Source organism: Raphanus sativus, unplaced genomic scaffold, assembly GCF_000801105.2.
Source record: "Raphanus sativus cultivar WK10039 unplaced genomic scaffold, ASM80110v3 Scaffold2131, whole genome shotgun sequence".
Classification (NCBI taxonomy): domain Eukaryota; kingdom Viridiplantae; phylum Streptophyta; class Magnoliopsida; order Brassicales; family Brassicaceae; genus Raphanus; species Raphanus sativus.
Genome location: NW_026617440.1, coordinates 1 through 17,237, shown reverse-complemented (window position 1 = coordinate 17,237; position 17,237 = coordinate 1). Strand labels below are relative to the sequence as shown.

General features: G+C 36.6%; 5 protein-coding genes and 1 non-coding gene across 9 annotated transcripts; 1 reads left to right on the top strand and 5 right to left on the bottom strand.

Annotated features, from left to right (window-relative positions):
• Positions 1–6: 6 nt before the first annotated feature.
• LOC130505257 (F-box/FBD/LRR-repeat protein At1g13780-like) lies at positions 7–1,378 on the bottom strand (the record flags this gene model as incomplete). Its single annotated transcript, XM_056999859.1, has 2 exons — positions 1,180–1,378; positions 7–1,065 (listed from the first exon to the last, which is right to left on the bottom strand). A coding segment is annotated over exon 2 (1,044 nt), but the record flags the coding sequence as incomplete, so codon positions are not given.
• A 360-nt stretch (positions 1,379–1,738) lies between these two features.
• Positions 1,739–4,578, bottom strand: LOC130505256 (protein root UVB sensitive 3). The gene is made up of 15 exons (XM_056999858.1): positions 4,399–4,578; positions 4,261–4,318; positions 4,113–4,172; positions 3,992–4,030; positions 3,857–3,919; positions 3,701–3,757; positions 3,522–3,585; positions 3,309–3,392; positions 3,129–3,211; positions 2,916–3,045; positions 2,724–2,816; positions 2,485–2,623; positions 2,330–2,373; positions 2,042–2,232; positions 1,739–1,958 (listed from the first exon to the last, which is right to left on the bottom strand). Exons 1-15 carry the CDS (start codon positions 4,536–4,538, stop codon positions 1,860–1,862), a joined length of 1,344 nt encoding a protein of 447 aa, XP_056855838.1. The 5' UTR covers positions 4,539–4,578; the 3' UTR covers positions 1,739–1,859.
• A 391-nt stretch (positions 4,579–4,969) lies between these two features.
• On the top strand, positions 4,970–7,550 carry LOC108841847 (probable inactive purple acid phosphatase 1). Its single transcript, XM_018614624.2, has 9 exons — positions 4,970–5,149; positions 5,252–5,343; positions 5,426–5,495; positions 5,589–5,711; positions 5,811–5,903; positions 5,976–6,326; positions 6,423–6,628; positions 6,699–7,134; positions 7,229–7,550. Exons 1-9 carry the CDS (start codon positions 4,970–4,972, stop codon positions 7,532–7,534), a joined length of 1,857 nt encoding a protein of 618 aa, XP_018470126.2. The 3' UTR covers positions 7,535–7,550.
• Positions 7,551–7,648: 98 nt separating this feature from the next.
• On the bottom strand, positions 7,649–9,299 carry LOC130494354 (ninja-family protein AFP2-like). Of its 2 annotated transcripts, none has more exons than XM_056999864.1 (3): positions 9,121–9,299; positions 8,312–8,857; positions 7,649–8,248 (listed from the first exon to the last, which is right to left on the bottom strand). In XM_056999864.1, exons 2-3 carry the CDS (start codon positions 8,847–8,849, stop codon positions 7,848–7,850), a joined length of 939 nt encoding a protein of 312 aa, XP_056855844.1. In that variant the 5' UTR covers positions 8,850–8,857; positions 9,121–9,299; the 3' UTR covers positions 7,649–7,847. The 2 variants fall into 2 exon arrangements, with proteins under 2 accessions (XP_056855844.1, XP_056855843.1); XM_056999863.1 differs by having other exon boundaries at positions 8,988–9,125.
• Positions 9,300–9,974: 675 nt separating this feature from the next.
• LOC130505258 (nuclear transport factor 2-like) lies at positions 9,975–12,459 on the bottom strand. Of its 3 annotated transcripts, none has more exons than XM_056999862.1 (8): positions 12,246–12,459; positions 11,673–11,856; positions 11,279–11,582; positions 11,055–11,203; positions 10,734–10,979; positions 10,585–10,650; positions 10,442–10,502; positions 9,975–10,375 (listed from the first exon to the last, which is right to left on the bottom strand). In XM_056999862.1, the coding sequence occupies exons 2-8, from the start codon at positions 11,850–11,852 to the stop codon at positions 10,185–10,187; spliced, it is 1,197 nt and encodes a 398-aa protein (XP_056855842.1). In that variant the 5' UTR covers positions 11,853–11,856; positions 12,246–12,459; the 3' UTR covers positions 9,975–10,184. The 3 variants fall into 3 exon arrangements, with proteins under 3 accessions (XP_056855842.1, XP_056855841.1, XP_056855840.1); XM_056999861.1 differs by having other exon boundaries at positions 10,734–10,985; positions 11,673–11,859; positions 12,246–12,458; XM_056999860.1 differs by having other exon boundaries at positions 10,734–10,985; positions 12,246–12,457.
• Positions 12,460–12,509: 50 nt separating this feature from the next.
• On the bottom strand, positions 12,510–12,581 carry TRNAT-CGU (transfer RNA threonine (anticodon CGU)). The gene has a single exon. It is a non-coding gene; the product is annotated as a tRNA-Thr (tRNA).
• Positions 12,582–17,237: the final 4,656 nt, after the last annotated feature.

Here is a 17,237-nt window from a genome sequence, read left to right as displayed (position 1 = left end):
AAGAAAGGCTGGCAGAAACTGTAATAACTTGAAGGGGAACACGGCTTCTAAACGTGATAAGTTGTTGAATTTGGGAATCATCCCTACGTTAGAGTAAAGCTCAAAGGCCTTGACTGTTTTGTCAGAGATGATCATGTGTTTTACACTCGATATCCCAGAGAGAAAGTAACGGATCTCATTCCTCTTTGGTAAGTCCCCCGGATAAAAGAACACGCCAAACTCGACAACGAACTTGATACCAAGGTCAACCGTAAACAAAGAAGTCAGGTTCTTCACCATGATGATATCATAATGATCTTCTCCGAGAGTCATACGCTCTAGCACCGGAGCATCAATCTCAAGTGTGTATTTCACAGACGACCTGCAACGCTTTCCGTGACTGAAGGGAACACGAAACCTCTTCAAGCTCCTCGACCTCACACGCATAACTTTCTCATCCGCATAAATAGGATTCATGTTCCTTATCAAGGTCAGGTCTTCGAGAGCAGGACACCCCGACACAAGCTTCTCCAGATCCGCAGCGTGAAGAAAGTGAACTTTTACGAGTGTCATGGACTTGAGACAAGGCATGTAGACAAGACCAGGATCCTGGAGACCCGAATACGTGAGCGTCAAGGAGACCAACGTCCTGCTCGTGTAGAGACTCAGAGGTATGTAGTCGATGAAAGGATATAGAAAATTGTCGTCGTCGTCATCTCTGTACTCAGTAAAGCTCTCAACGTCAAGATGCTGAGGTCCGCGTTGAATCACTGTGCTGATCCGATCCCTGAGCCCGTCTATATCCTCGCTGCCGCCGCACTCCACCTTAACTTTTAGAAGGCGTGAGTCGGGGTCGAACTCGAGGAGTCTGTCAAGGAAGCTGAGGATCACTTCGTCTTGTCTGTAAGGGAAGTCGTGGCAGTTTAAGAGGAGAGATGGAACAGTTAGCCACAGATTCTTCCATCTTGTTGATAAGACGCTAGTCTTCACAGAGTGTTTAGTGGGAAGGTAGGAGAGTATTTTAGTTATCAAACATTCAGGTAACTCGCTGATCCTATCGCGCCAAGGCATCACGTGACAAAGACCCTAAAGAGCATCAACAAATTATATAAAAAAAGATACGTCGAATGGGTTTCTCTAATTAAGATTTACAATGAGATTAAATAACGAAAACGTAATTTTGGTTGTTGAACAGCTCACCGGAGAGTTGATTGTAGCGGCGAGAATGAGAGAGAAAGGTGGGAACTTTTTTTTTTGTCTTTGGAGATACGAAACAGATCGGTCTGTATTTATACGTTTGAAGCGGTTCCGATTCCCGAGCGTTTCAAAAATAAATGCTGCTATTATTTCTCTATTTATATGTATCACATTCTCATAAAGATCTTTTTTTCTTATAAAATATAACATTTAGCAAATCGTTTGGTTTTGGGAAATGCATATTTCCATTGTCAAATTGATTTCTTTTGTGAGATTTGATATCCAGACAATCTTCCAAAATTAATGGTTTTGTTTGATTATAAAAGCAAAAAATAGTAACTGGGACAATCCAAAATTAATATGATTAATGGAGTATAAGAATATACTCTAAATGTTGAACAATCAAAACATGAATAAATGCTTTGAAACGTTCTATATTTGTACAATCTTCCAAAATTGTGAGATTTGAAATCCAGTCAAATCTTTTTTTTTTGGTGTCAATGTTATCCAAGCAATCTTCCAAATTTTTTTTTTTTTTTTTTGTTGATTATAAAAGCAAAAATAGTAAATCCTGTTTTAATAAATTGATATGATCCGAACGAACTGGTATCACCAACACGAAGGAACTAACATGCTTTTGTGTCTTTACTAAAACAAAAACTCCATCTCCAAGGCATAGAATCTCAGTCGATCTTGGAATCTGAAGTGTGAGATATCCAATTTGCTCTCCATGTAATGGAAGGGCAAAGAAGACGCTCTGTTTTCCAACCTCCTGATCTCAGCTAACATAACATGTAAACAAAAAAAAGAAAGAGAGTGAAAATCACCAGTTTAAAACAGTCGATTTTATGTTGTTGTAAGTTACCTTGTTGAGGAACTCGTCATAATGTTTATCCATCCAAGCTTCTCCTTCTGAATAACAAGAAGCTGTGCTCTTTTCCATAAGGCTTAACATAGCAATGGCGTGAATATATGACTTCAACACATCTCCAGCCACTGAGTCTTTGTGCAAGATCACACTTACATTTACCTTGCTATGTGCCAATAAGTACTTAGCTGCATGGGTTCACATTAGACAAGAACCTAGTTTACACGCCAAACGTTCCCAAATATGAAACAGAGAAACATAATGGAAAAAGAGATATAATCAAACCATTCTTGTGAGAAGAAGCTCCCACACCATTTAGGAGTTGCACTCTGCACATAGATTGTCAAACCTCACAAGGATTATTTCCCTTAAAGATGCGAAAATCTTAGTTTCTTAATTATAAACTGTGACTTGTAGTGGTTAAAGAGTATAGAACTTACATATCTGGACGAGGGAGAGAAGAAACTCTTACACCTAAGTGCACCCTCTTATGCAATGCGTTTGAATCAGTTGACTTCAATGAAGTGGCCCACATGGGAAGCACACCCTCCATTGAGGAAACCCGTTCGGGAGAGAGAACTGGCGACATGTTTGGTTAAAGAAAATCCTTAATGCATATGATACAATGAAAAAAAAAAAGAAAAAGGAAGCCATTGAAACGTTCTGAGAATTACATTACCTTGGCCAGATTGCATGAAATGTGCTAGAAGAATCGAACTCCTCTCGAAGTTCAACGAATTCAGTACAAGGCACCGGACAGCTCTATAGTTTGCTATATACGTAAGTAAATAAAGAAAAAACAGTTAAATGAAAAGAACTAGAGAGTTTCTGGTTTGATCTAAGCCTTTTTTAACTTTCATCAGTAACTTACCATACATGTGAAACACGGTGAGGGAGAGAAACGATAACCAAATAGCTATAGGGTTTCCAGAGGTAAACCGAGCGAGCAACATTCCCAATGACATTCCCATCATAGTTGCCATAGTCTCTTGGCTTCCTTCCTTTCAATAGTTAAAAACCATATCCAATAAACAACTACAGATTTCACAGTTTCTAAATCATTCACAGTGAAAAGAAGTACCACCTTAGCAGATATATCCGCTGCATTGTCTTGGCGAGCAAAGTGCTGAGTTAGAGCTGCTCTGGTTGCTCCACTTGCAACACCAGCTAATTCAAGCAGTGTAGTAGATCAGCAAAAATGTTTAAATATCACCTAAAGAAAGAAGTCTTAACTTCAATGCTTGATGCAAGTAATGAAACTCACTAAATGATCTTGATAGACTCCCTAAGCAAACCACAATGATAAAGGCAGATGGGAACAGAGGAGAAAGAAGGTCCATTAGCATTCCTGCAATAAAAGCAACAAGGCTTGGGATCATTCGAAGTCTCAGAGAACCAAATACAGGGAACTATTAAATTCAAGTGTTAATTTTGACAACTAGCTGTTACTGGCGTGAACAGAACAAAAGGAACAAACCTATATCGTTCATAAGGTCCGCAACTAAACGCCACATTTTTGCATTACTATCCAGGTTGGAACCCTGAAGAGCAGGAAAAAAGAAAATCAGAGAGATCCCATATTGAGCTCAGAAAACAAAAGGGAGTCTCAATTGTTGATATAATAAAATCATCAAAGTTCTCACACAACATCAAAACCTGATAAAAAGTGAACAATATGCCTCCAAGCATCCCAGTAAAATCCCTCAGAAACCACTGCATAGGACAAACAAGAGATAATAATCACAGTATAATCCATGGCCGTTCCATAGCAGGAGAAAATGATAACATTACATGTCAGCAATTAGAAAATACCTGAAATGTAGCGCCTATAACAGTTGCAGATTTCTCACCAACCCCAATGGCACTCAAAAGAGCCTGAGAGAATAGTTCAGATCAGAAAACGCCGCTGCAGCAGGACAACTGAAAAAGCTCAAAACTTGATCTCACCTGAGTTGAAAGCATCATCTTTATATACGTTGAGAGCCCCTGCAGATAAAAAAAAGAACATATTCTAATCACAAATCCAATTGTTAGAGTGCCAGCCACACAGGTATGATCTAAAAAATACCTGTAACGTGTCCCATAATTGAAACCCAACATAGTCCGTAGTTACACTATCAGGAAATCCCTGCAATTTAGAACAAAAGTAAAAACTCAGTTGTCTCAAACATAATCCTCAATTCCAAAGGAAAGGAGAGAAGAGATCATCAACTTGCCTCCGGTACAAAGGCTTGAAGAACTCGTCTCCATACATGGTTGATTCGATTAGCAGACCTATTTAAATCACACACACTCATGAGAAAAAGGGAGAACCTTTGGATTTGGAAATAGGAAGAGAGGAGGAAAGGGAGAACCTTTGGATGGAGAGGGAAGAGGAGGCAGTGATGGTTGCTGTTCTGAACAGCTTAGTAGAAGAAGAACCGTTCCATTCTTCGAGTGTGATCGATGATGCACAAACAGAGTTCTCTGCTTCTTCTTCACCTCCTCCTCCCATGCCCAAAAATCTTGGCTTCTTCTTCCTCAAAAATGTTTTTGACTTTTCAAATGGTCAAGACATTTTTGTTTAGTTTTTGGGCCCTTTGGGTTTGGGTTTGGGTTCAGCAGCGACCGAAAAGATGTTTTAGATTTGTGCGAGTCATTTATTTAAATCATATGAAACTGTGCGAGTCATATATTTAAATCATGTCAACTCTTCCCTAGTGTTGTAAACGAAACTTGGTCGTTGAAAGAGCAAAGAAACTCCAGCCTCTGTTTTCAACGACTCATCCGATTGCTTCTCCAAAGCTGTAGACTGTAGTAATCTTTCATCCACTTTTTGAATTTTTATGATTTTGAGGATTTAACAAAAAGTCTTCAACTTGTTGTGCTCACAAGTGGTTATCCTTTCAAAGTTTCAGGACTCTTCTTTTTCTCCTTAAAAGAGTCATGAGGGAGCAACCATATTTCGTAATCTTGCTGCTGCTGATTGTTGTTGTAGGAGCAATTCAACAAGTGAAATGTTTTCATATAGAAAAACCTTTATCAGGAATTGCTATCCATAAAACGACAGTCCATCTCAATGAACAAGCTCATGTCAAAGCCTCTCCAACTGTTCTTGGATCTAATGTGACAATAGCCATTCTCTCTTTCTTTTCTATTATGATCAAGATCCTTTCATAGTGTTTTTTTAATGAGAAAATGTAAAAAAAAAAAAAAATCATTTGGCAGGGTCAACATAGTGAACATGTGTTGGTGGAATTTAGTTCTCTGTACCCATCAGATGATGACTGGATTGGAGTCTTTTCTCCTGCAGATTTCATGTTAGATTATCTCTCATCAGCATTAGTTCGGAGATTGAAATAAAATAGTGTGGCGTTTAAGTACTTTTTCTTCTTCTTACAGGGCTTCTACTTGTCCAGGAGATAACAAACAAATGGTGAGCCGACCACGACTGTGTTCAGCTCCTATCAAGGTTTTTTTTTTGCTTCTGTTTGTCTCATAACATGTTTCACCACTGTTTCTGCAAACAAGTCTTTAGCTACTTCCTCCTGTTTCCTCTTTACAGTTTCAATATGCAAACATTAGTAATCCGAGATACAACAGTACTGGAATCGGTTCCTTGAAGCTTCAACTCATCAACCAGAGATCAGATTTTTCCTTCGCCCTCTTTTCTGGCGGTTTGTTGAATGTATTTACTCTTTTCACTTTACATTCTGTAGCTTATAAAATCTTTAAAGTAAAAACATTCCCTTTGGCTTTTACTTTCCCCTCCTCGTGTGTGATATAGCCAAAGCTTGTGGCAGTCTCAAACAGAGTAGCCTTTGAGAACCCAAACGCACCAGTTTACCCTCGCTTGGCGTTAGGCAAAGAATGGAATGAAGTAAGATCCTGTAAAAAAAAAACCTTTTCACTTGGAAATGGAGAGATCCTTAAACGTGTCTCTTTTAAACAGATGACGGTGACATGGACTAGTGGTTACGCACCCGATATAGCAGAACCTCTAGTCGAGTGGGGCATCAAAGGAGGAAAACGTAAACTCTCACCTCCTGCTGGGACGTTGACTTTCGGACGTAAAGACTTGTGCGGTGCTCCTGCAAGGACTGTGGGATGGCGTGATCCTGGATACATACACACGTCTTTCCTCAATGACTTGTGGCCGAGCTCCACTTATACGTACAAAGTTGGGCATAGGCTTCTTTCCAACGGTGCATTGGTATGGAGTGAAGAGTATCGCTTCAAATCTTCTCCGTTTCCGGGCCAAGACTCTCTCCAACATATTGTAATCTTTGGAGACATGGGGAAGGTTTGGTCTAAAAAAAGCATATCAGATTGTTCTTCTTATCTGTTGTAGTCTCAAGACTATATATTCATTACTTTTTTTTTATATATAATTGTGCAGGCTGAGGTTGATGGCTCAAATGACTACAATAGTATCCAACGCCCTTCTCTCAACACCACAAAGCAACTCATCAAAGACCTAAAGAATACAGATGCAGTTTTCCACATTGGAGATATATGTTACGCAAGTGGATATCTCTCGCAGTGGGACCAATTCACAGCTCAGATTGAGCCCATTGCTTCCACTGTTCCATACATGATTGCAAGGTTTTTTTTTTGTCTCTCTTTTGCATGTTTGATATGTTTACCTGAGTATCTGAAAGTTAACTATGTGCAGCGGGAACCATGAGCGTGACTGGCCCTACTCGGGATCGTTTTACCATGGTGTAGATTCTGGAGGAGAATGTGGTGTACCAGCTGAGACAATGTTCTACATTCCTTCTCGAAACAGAGATAAGCTATGGTACTCTAGCGACTACGGAATGTTTAGGTTCTGTGTTGCTGACACGGAGCAGGACTGGAGAGAAGGAACTGATCAATACAAGTTCATTGAGCACTGTTTCGCATCAGTCGACAGAAAAAAGCAGCCGTGGCTTATTTTCTTAGCTCACCGGGTTCTCGGTTATTCCTCCACTGAGTTCTACGCCAAAACAGGCCGTTTTTCTGAACCATTTGGGAGAGTTCATCTTGAAAAGCTCTGGAAGAAGTACAGAGTGGACATTGCAGTGTATGGACATGCACATAACTACGAGAGAACATGCCCGGTTTACCAGGTTAAAAAAACATAAGTGAACCTTAAAAGAAAAAACAGAATGTGATTAGATTGTTCTGATGCTTTCTTTTTTTTTGTGTGTGTGTGTGTTAAAGAGTGTATGCACGAGTCATGAAGTAACTAACTATAAGAGTCCATTGAATGGGACGATCCACGTAGTTGCTGGAGGTGGAGGGGCTCATCTTGCTGAATTTTCCGAGGAGAAACCGAGTTGGAGTCTGTTCAGAGATTACGACCATGGATACGTTAAACTCACAGCGGTTGATCACTCTACTCTCCTGTTTGAGTACAAGAAGAGCAGCGACGGACGAGTCCATGATTCATTCAAGATATCAAGAGAGTACAGAGACGGTTCAGCTTGTGGTGTTGATAGTTGCCCTGCAACAACACATGCTACGTAAAGAAGATCTTTCTGTGGTCAAAACTGTTCATTGTTCCATTGTTAAAACTGTTACAGTGATAACACGTCATTATATACTTACTATACTATTACATACATATCTTAGACGCAAGTATTCAAGCAAAAATCATTATATATATCATTTGATGATTCTTTGATGTTCTCTCAAGTATTACACCCTAAAATACATGAGAATCTTGATCTTCAACAAGATTGAGAAGATATCCAAAAGATTTATAAAAAAAACAACAACTAGAAGATGAGACGAGAAGAAAAGATACGTTCCGGTTCATACCCCCAGATTCTTCTTCTAGTCAAAACGTCGAAGGAGAGGTGTTGACAACGATATGCCGAAGGGGACGATCAACATCTCCACCACCACCATGTTTAACAAACTCTGCTGGCGTCAAGAAACTGCCGTGGCAAATGCACATGATCCGAACTTCCTCTCCTACTTTCCCGTACTTGTATAGAATCCCGTCAACACGTCTTCCGTTTGGGCCGTCTCCTTTGGTGAACACGCACGGCATGTCGATCAAACCTGTTGACGTAGTATTAGCCGTCCCTTTGCCTTTCCTATCATCATCCTCTACTTTCTCATTCACCTTGTCGGCTGTTCTAGGTTTCTCTGTTCCGTGGTGGCTTTCGCTGTTATTAGATGAACATCTTGTCATGATTTTTGGACTTGTTTCCGCTCCACAACTATTTGACGAACCTACAAGACCCTTTGTGTTGTTATTATGTACTAAATCTTGAAAAAGCAAATTGAGAAACCTACCTTGCTGATGATGATTCTTGTTGTCCAGCTCTGACAAGCTAGAAGAGCTACCTCCTCCTCTTCCACCATCGGACTCAACAACGCAAGAAACCAAATGTCCCTGAAGAAACCCACTTTTACTCGCATTGACCCATCTCTCGGTCTCAAACGACGACGTTTGCTCATCACCACTCTGTTTCTCGCATCTCCTCTTCTTAGCTTCCATTCTCCTCGCCGACTGCATCTCTTTCCTTTTCCTCCACTCCTCTTCCACCTCAGCCGGCAACGACGTCGTTCTCGCTAAACCCACCGCGTAGTTCTCCGGCTCAGACACAAAGGGCACAGTGCCCAAAACGGAAGAAGACCGTTTAAGCTTCCTCGGAGTCTTGTCTACTCCGAACCTACCTCCCAGAGACAGACCGAGGTTCAGCTCAACCGATGCCTCCTCTTCGCAGTACGATGTTTCAGACAGATCTGTCGGGTGTTTATTTATGTCCAGAGAAAGATTTGTCGTTAACGTCATCATGTCTCTGTTGTTCCATGTCCCTTCTTCCCCCATAGATTTTACTAATGTTGAAAGAAAGAAAAGATAAACATATCACACTTTCACAAAAGGAACAATCAGATCATTAGAATAATGGAGCATACGGATCAAAGTTAGTTTTAATGGGAAACGAGAAAACTCGTCGGAGTTTACCACAGAAGGTAGGGTAAGGTAAGGTAAGACGACGAGAGAAGCTTAAACTGTAATAAGTTGACCTCAAGGAGAAAACGCTTTTTTTTTAGAGATCAATAAAAAATGAAAATAGATGAAGAAGAAAGAGAGAGACCCTTGACTGAGAGGAGGAGGCAAGTGGGCGGCGACAGAGCTGCCTGGACGACACGTGGCCGGTGGATTACGTCGGCGTTCTGTAATGCTGCTTGAGTAAACGTGTCGTAATGCGACTGAGTTGAGCAGAGTCGCGACACGTGTCTCCCAGGTAAAAAGATGCGTTTCCTTCTTTTTAATTCTAACAACAAGTTGATTTACTCTTTGAACAAAAAAAAAAAAAAGTTGATTTACTCTAAGCGACTCGACGACGTCACTCACGTGGCTCGGACCCGTGGAACCCACTAGGGAAGCAAGTTGCTTGTGGAAAAAGTGAAAAGGAGAGAATAACACTTCATTTTGTAAAAAAAGAAAAATAAAAGTTATAAATTCCTTTAATTATTACTAGAAAAGGCAAATTCAAATAAACTAGAAAAGGCAATATTATAAAGTATTGAGGTAACGTTTTTGATCATTGACTAATTTTTTGATTAACAACACAATAACAAGCTGGAAAATTTAGGGAGAGGTAAATTGATTGAGTGAAAAGTTAGGTTGGAGAATGAAATCTATAAATTGAAAAGAAGATTTTTAGAATCTTTGGTGGGTCATTTTGTTTAGTCAAGTGGGGGACCTAGGAGGAAGCTCTTTATCTTTAACCATAAAACCCAATACACCACGTGTCATTCACCTGTTGGGTTTTACACTGAGGAAACTTATACAATAATAGAGCAGTGAAGAAGACCCCCATATCCACTTTCCCATCACCAAGAAGCCCATTAGGTGTAAGGGCTTTACCCATGCTCTGCCTTTTTGTACTTTACATGCATCGAACCAAATTCACAAGAAATTTCCGGTTTACTTCTGGTTGGGATCTTTTCGGTCCAAATAAAAGCTTACTGAATTAGAATCACAAAATCTCAAAAATGAAAAAAGAGTGTATCGCCTAAGAGAGATGAAACCAACTCCAAACAAAACTTCTGATCTCTCCCTCTATTCCTATCAAACTTTCAGATTCTTAATTTCAAATGAACAATGCTAGCAACAACAACAACAACAACAGCAACAGAGTTTTTAAACTCTCTTTTAGCCTCTGGCTTGAGCATTTTCACGGTTAGCTTTCACCAAACCGTTCTGATAAGCTCTGCTGCCATCACCATCGTTATTGGCCTCACCATTGCGTGATTCTCCCCGTCTCTCATATCCATTTCTTCCATGGCTTCGAGGCCTACTAAACCCGTCGTTTCTCATTGAGGACCTACCATTCTCGTTGTTGCCTGCAGCAGAATCAAGTTATTATAAATCTGGAATCTAAAGACAAGATTCACAAAAAGTAACTAAACCTCGTTTCTCTTCTATAGAAACTCTTCTGTTTCCGATTCTTATGGCTGACTCCTTGTGAGCCTAGACTTGTGTAAATACAACAACACATTCAGAAGAAAGAATTCCAGTTTATTGATCAAAAGTTTGAATTCATGATCATTACCTGGAGGACCAGTTTCACAGCTTCAGCAGATTCAAATGTCACAAAGCCGAAACAGTTTCCCTTCAGCTGAAAGAAAAATCAAAAACCTGTTCATACTTTTTTCTTTATGTCTAAAAAAGATTCATTAAAACCAAAAAAAAAGAACTCACCCTGTAACTTCTAACTTGGATAGAATCTTTCCTAATGGCACCAAACCCTTTGAATGTTTCATTGAGTTGCTCAGGTGTCGCATCCATAGGCAAGTTCGCAACAAATATGGAACCACCCTCTGATTGGTTGACTGCTTCAGCAGAAGAGTAGTGTTGGGGAGGAGCTTTGGATTCAGGAGCAGCGCTAGGCTTCTTAACAGGCCTAGGCTTCGCAGGTGAAGCTTTGACACCAACTTTGGCCGGGGACTGGACCTAAGTGTTAAGTTGTGAAGATCTTTAGGTTATTATTAGCTATGATTCACACACACAAGGAGGACTCACAATTACTGCAAATGATTTCTTAGGAGCATCCACAACGTTTTCCTCTTGTGTTTTAGGATGTCCAGCTCTTTCTGGTTCCTTCGCCAAAGTTTCAGTTGCCTGTTGAGTAAGGATGGTCGTAACTGGCTCTGCAACTTCACTTGCCGGCTCTGTTGAATCATCATAATCGATATTTGTTAGTAGAAAACCGAAGATCATACAAAACATTAGCCAAAAATACTCACCCAAGATCGTGTCTTTTGTTGTTGTTTGGACTACTTGAGTAACCACCTCCTCGACTTCTTCTTGGTGGCTAACAACAAGCTCATCAGAGACATACCTAAAGACATCGTTGAGCACAAAGTAGCTTCCTTTCTGCGGCACGAGGAAAAAAGACTGAGAAAACCTCATCCTTCCCCCATCTTTCACGGTGAGTAAACCAGTGACCAAAGTAACAACTCCACTCTTATAAGAAGCTTGGGAGTCAGCAGTCAATATCTGAATCTTTGTGTTCTCGTAATCAAAGGCCATGATCTGCTCATTTATAGCCTACAACAAACAGAGCTTCCTAAAATCAAAAAAAAAAACGTTGCTTCCAAAAAATGAACAATCTTTTTTTTGTAAGTGAGAATCTTTTACTTTTAAGGAGCTGACAGAAACCATCTCTCCATCAGAACCAGGTCGCCCTAAAACACTATCCTCAAGATAGAACCTATGCACTTGTGCTGGTGATTCGTACAAGTGGTTGTAGTATTTCTGAACAAACGCATTCCCAACAATGTGTGGATCCGCCAATGGAGCATGTGATTCCATTCCCATCTCTCTGCTTAATAATCCAATTGATTTACAATTTAAAAAAAAAAACAAAGCTTTGCTCGAAACTCAAAACTATTAAAAAAAAAACAGGCATCTTTGTGTGATTCTTCAGACAAGAGATTTTAATGCAAGACGAGTACCGCACATTGTCATTCCAGCAAGAGTTGATTTGCATAACTAAACACTTGCAATGACTATACGGATTGAATTATGAAGTGAATCCAAAAAGAAAAGACTTGGGATTACATACATATACAAGTGTTCTGTAATGAAAGAAGAGGTTTTAAAAAAAAATAATAATAATAACTGATTGACATATTCGTTAGAATATCTATTAGATCTCTCTATACAAACATAACTCAAACAAAATGACAAACTATGGACAAAAGGCAGTACCTTGGGAGAAGATGATTTAGCAGAATCAAAATCTCAGATCAGAGTGAAGAGAGAATGAAGACAGAGAGGACACCACACGAGTGATAGATAATATTATTAAATATTTATATGTGTGTGTGGTTTTTGTTCTAGGGTTTTACTTAGAAATCTCCGACGAGAATTGGGATTCTTGTAGGGACTTCTCTACTGATTTTCTTTTTCCACTGAATATTACTATTGTTTATGGTAAGGAGAGGAACTTTGCAAAAAGAGTAAAAATAACAGAGCCCCCGGCGAGGATCGAACTCGCGGCCTTTCGCTTACGAAGCGAACGCAATACCACTATGCTACGGAGGCTTTGTTGCTTCTTCTTTAGTTTAAATATTGTAAACTTACACATATCAATGTCAAATGAAACAACTGAAGGATGCTAAGTCTTGTGTGCAAAAACAATATATAAACTAACACCCCCCCCCCCCAACAATTGCATTTTCTCCTTAAGATGCTGGTTGGTGTTCCAGTGATAGTGTATATGCCCATATATACAATTGCATTTTCTCCTTAAGATGCTGGTTGGTGTTCCAGTGATAGTGTATATGCCCATATATTATCGGGGCAGTCAAAAACTAACTAATGGGCTGCGATTAGTAATGCTATGAATCTAAGCTCGAAAACGTGATTGTGTACGCTGAGCCATCAAATCATAAATCATCCACTTGGACAAATGGCAGCCCATTCACAAATTACAATACAAAAGGACACTTAACTTTTAGTAAGAATCTGTTAAATTTATTACGAAATAACAGCATTTATAATTTATATATCAATCTCAAACGAACATCAGAGTATATTTAATACAAAGCGAATCTGAACAAAATGATCTAGATCAATGTATTTACAATTTTAGTTCCACATCATCACCTATTCGGAGCCTTTTGATAGAAAGCTCAATCACTAAATTATCAATGATAGTTTTTCAAAAAAAAAAATGATAGTTTTTTCTTTATTGATGTTAATTTTTATGAGGTAAATTTTACTTAGTTGCCTCAGATGCCATAATTTCCAAGACGTTATTCTCATGTATTTATCTTTATTAACATGATTATATGCACGTACTGTCTATCACAATTAGTTAATGTTTAAATATAATATTGAGTAAACAAATTCAGGTGTGTGACAAAAAAAGAGTAAACAGATTCAGGAACTAAATGAAGTAAAAGTGTAAGACATATACTATAGGTAAAATAAGTTTGCATACATTTTTCAGAAGACTTGTAAATATATTTAGTTAGTAAAATAAACTATAAATGTTGCTTGTAAATAGAACGAGAATAACAAGGTGGAAAAGATTTACAAAACTCATACAACCCTTAAAATACTAAAGATTTAATTGGTGACCACATTTAATGAAAATATTGGTGAAATTCCTTATTCTTCATTTCACACCATTTATGATGATTTTTTGTGATATTACCATTCTTTTTATTTTCTTAAGACTGAAAAATTTATGAAGAAAAAAGTTTTCTTCTAATTTTGATGAGGAATAGATTGAACATAAATTCCTATATTTTTTATTATTCATTTCTTTAACTGAATTGTTTTATTTTGTTATTTTTCATTTTTATTTAATTAAATAATTACCAATTAAAGCCTAAGAATTGTTTTTCATTTTTGCTCGGACTTATAAGTTGTCCAAATATTTTATATTAGCTCTATTCATGGGCGGAGGTGGAGAGTAGTTTGTGGGGTTAGGTGATCCCACAAAATTTGGAGAGAACAAAAATTTAGTGTATTTTTAAAAAAAAATTATTATAATATTTAGTTAAATTTAGCATTTTATCCTACTATTTTGTATAAATCTTCAAATGCCTCCCATTAATTTTATAAAAAATATTTCTATAATAATAATATATGTAAATTTAAATATTAAAGTTATATATTATGATTCCAGTCAAAAATATTTTTTGGCTCCGCCATGCTATAATCTACGCATTTATTTTGTGAATAAAACACATACAAAACTTCTTGGAACAATGCACATGCAATTTATAAACTGTAGTACTCCAAGAACTTCGATATTCCAAAGAAAAACAAAGTGAAACGCAAATCTCTATGCATAACAATAAAAATGTACATGCATTATATTTTCAGTACCTCTTTAACTACCATGCTGAAAACTTTCCAATATATAAATCACCATCTGAACTTTGAATACTCACTCACTATCGTGTTCGATCTATCCGTCAAAGAGCTTAGATATTTATTTTGCATACAGTATAGTAAAGTGTATAAATTATAATGCCTGTTTGATTATTTGAAGGAAAAAAAAATATCCGTATATGTTCTTAACCACATGGCAAACGGGGAAAGGTAACCACAAGATGATGAAAAGAGAAGAATGAAATCAATTTGGTTATGTTCGAACCGAACTAGAAGTCCATTTGCTAGTTAAGGGCATAACTAAAAGATCTCTCATTGTCCCGACATCGACTTGACTGGCTTCTTCACACTTTCCACTTTCTTTCATTTTTTTGTTCTTACATATTTATTCCTACGCGTTACCCTTAAAATCATTTTGGGTTCCACAAAGAACAGCTGTCAATAGTGAAATATTCTCCTGATGTTATGTCCTTTTCAGTGAAAAAAAATTTAGAACATATACCTTTTTCACTTAAGACTGTTTCAGAGTTTTTAACTCTATTTCTATGTATTTATTGGTCAAAGTCTGTGACAAACAGTTGAACTAGTTTCGAAAAGTTATCAAATATGAACACGTGAATTGGAACAGAGAGAATATTATATTATATATATATCTAAAATAAGAATGGGTAATATATAGACTAAACACAATTATAATGCGATTTTATGGTTGGCTTTAACCCAGTTATTTGATTAAATAGATGTTTCATTATTAAAGAGATCTCCAAATGTTAAAACTTATAAGCATGCTATTTGAGTTAAGCGAAGAGTAAAAGCATATCTACACTATTTGTTTTCTTTAAAAAATTTGGTGGTATACTTTAACTTTTATAATAAATTTTAAATATTCATGAAATAATTATTATTTACAAAAGTAGTACTCCCTCCATTTTTCTTTTTCTAATTTGTATGATGTTTTGAAATCTTCTGTGTAATTTTTTTAAAATAATTTATTAGAATATTAAAAAGTAATGTATGGTTTTTTTATTTGTTCAGAATAATAATGATTAATTACTTTTGATTACTTTTTTATTGTAATCAAATGATTTTAATAAAAAAAAATTAATTTCTTGTCTATACTATAAATCTTATGAAAGAAATCAGAGGGAGTATTAGTTTTGAGGTAAGATTAGAATTTCCGATGTGCGAAGATGAACAAGGAAATTGTGTGAATCATGAAGATAACATTTAGCAAACATAAATAAAGAGTTCATGATCACAAACAGTTAAATGAGATAGAATCGTGGCATACTTTTCGAGTTACTATCAACACTATAGTAAATGTGAAAGGGAATTGGAGTTCGCTGTCAAATAAGTATATAACAAAATACGAAACAGTAAATTAAGCAGTAGAAAGTAGCTGAACGAAGCAGGCCTGAGCCAGCTACACTAGACCACATACACAACACAGAGCTTTCACGTATAAAAATGTCAGCTTTTTTCAATTTTCTTTTAATCATCACTCCCCTTTTGTCTCCCCTTAAATCTTTTTTTTTATTTCTTTCTCTACATAAAATCCTAGTACAAGTATTTATCCTCTACAACCTGTAAAAGAAAGAAAAATAAATAAAAATAACAGTGTAATTGTACAATAAACAAATTTACATAAAAGTTAAAAGGACCACGCGAGGCTTCTAAAGATAAAATCACACGCAAAGATTTTCTTTACAATTATGATAATGATATTGACTCCACTACCGATTAGACTGCATACACGTGTCGCTTAATTTAACTCGTTTTTATAACTATTTTTTTAAAAAAAAATCGGATGGTGAAGTAAAGTTCCGAACATTTGAGAACTGAGATGGCCATTTAAATGATCAGAACTTGTTGACAAAAAAAAGAACTTTAAAAAGAAGTTTTGTTTCTGTTCGTCATGTGAGCACGCCAACGCCATAATATCAAATGCCAGATGTATTAACCCCACCCTTTGATCTTTACTACATGTATGTACTCGTATTTATTAGTTACAAGCACAAAATAGTACTCCATTCCATCCCCCTTTTTTTAATCAGATACTCCAGCTTATTTAGGTTTTACATTTTTATTACATAAAGCAGAAACGATATCCCTAAGAATATCTCTTCAAGAAAGAACCTCGTTTCGAGAATGAAGTGTTCCAGAACAAACTTCGAATTTATTTTTGAAATTGTGTCTAATTTATATTTTCAATTTTCAATTTTAATATAAATTAATTACAGTGCTTAATTTTTATAGATAAATAATACATACACATCAAAAATATGAAACACATTTATAAATAGAAATTATTATATCACAGAAATACATAAAGTAATAATATAAACCCACACTAAATTCATAAAAAGTAAAAATAAAAATTATACACTGTTGTTATTTTTATAGTGTTTTGATATATGATCAATAAACAAATTTTGAAGTAAAAAGAAATGAATCTTTTGTTTTTATCTGAAAATTACGAGATAAAACATTTAAAATAAAATATTTTCATTTATCGCCATTTTAACTTTTATTCTCATGTATTTAAGGTCAACTTCAATGGAACACCAAAACACCAAATTTGGTGTAATTTCATCTCTAATTGGACACCAAATTTGGTGTAATTTCATCTCTAATTGGACACCAAAAATTACACTATCCCACCAAATTTGGTATAGAGTGAATAATATTACACCAAATTTGGTGTAACAATATTCATTACACCAAAAATTTTGTATACATATTATATTATGTCTCATTGAATAGTATAATTCAATAATTATTAGTTACTTCAAATTTGTTTCAATGATTATTATTAATCAGTTCAATTTGTAAATTAACATAAATACATTGTAC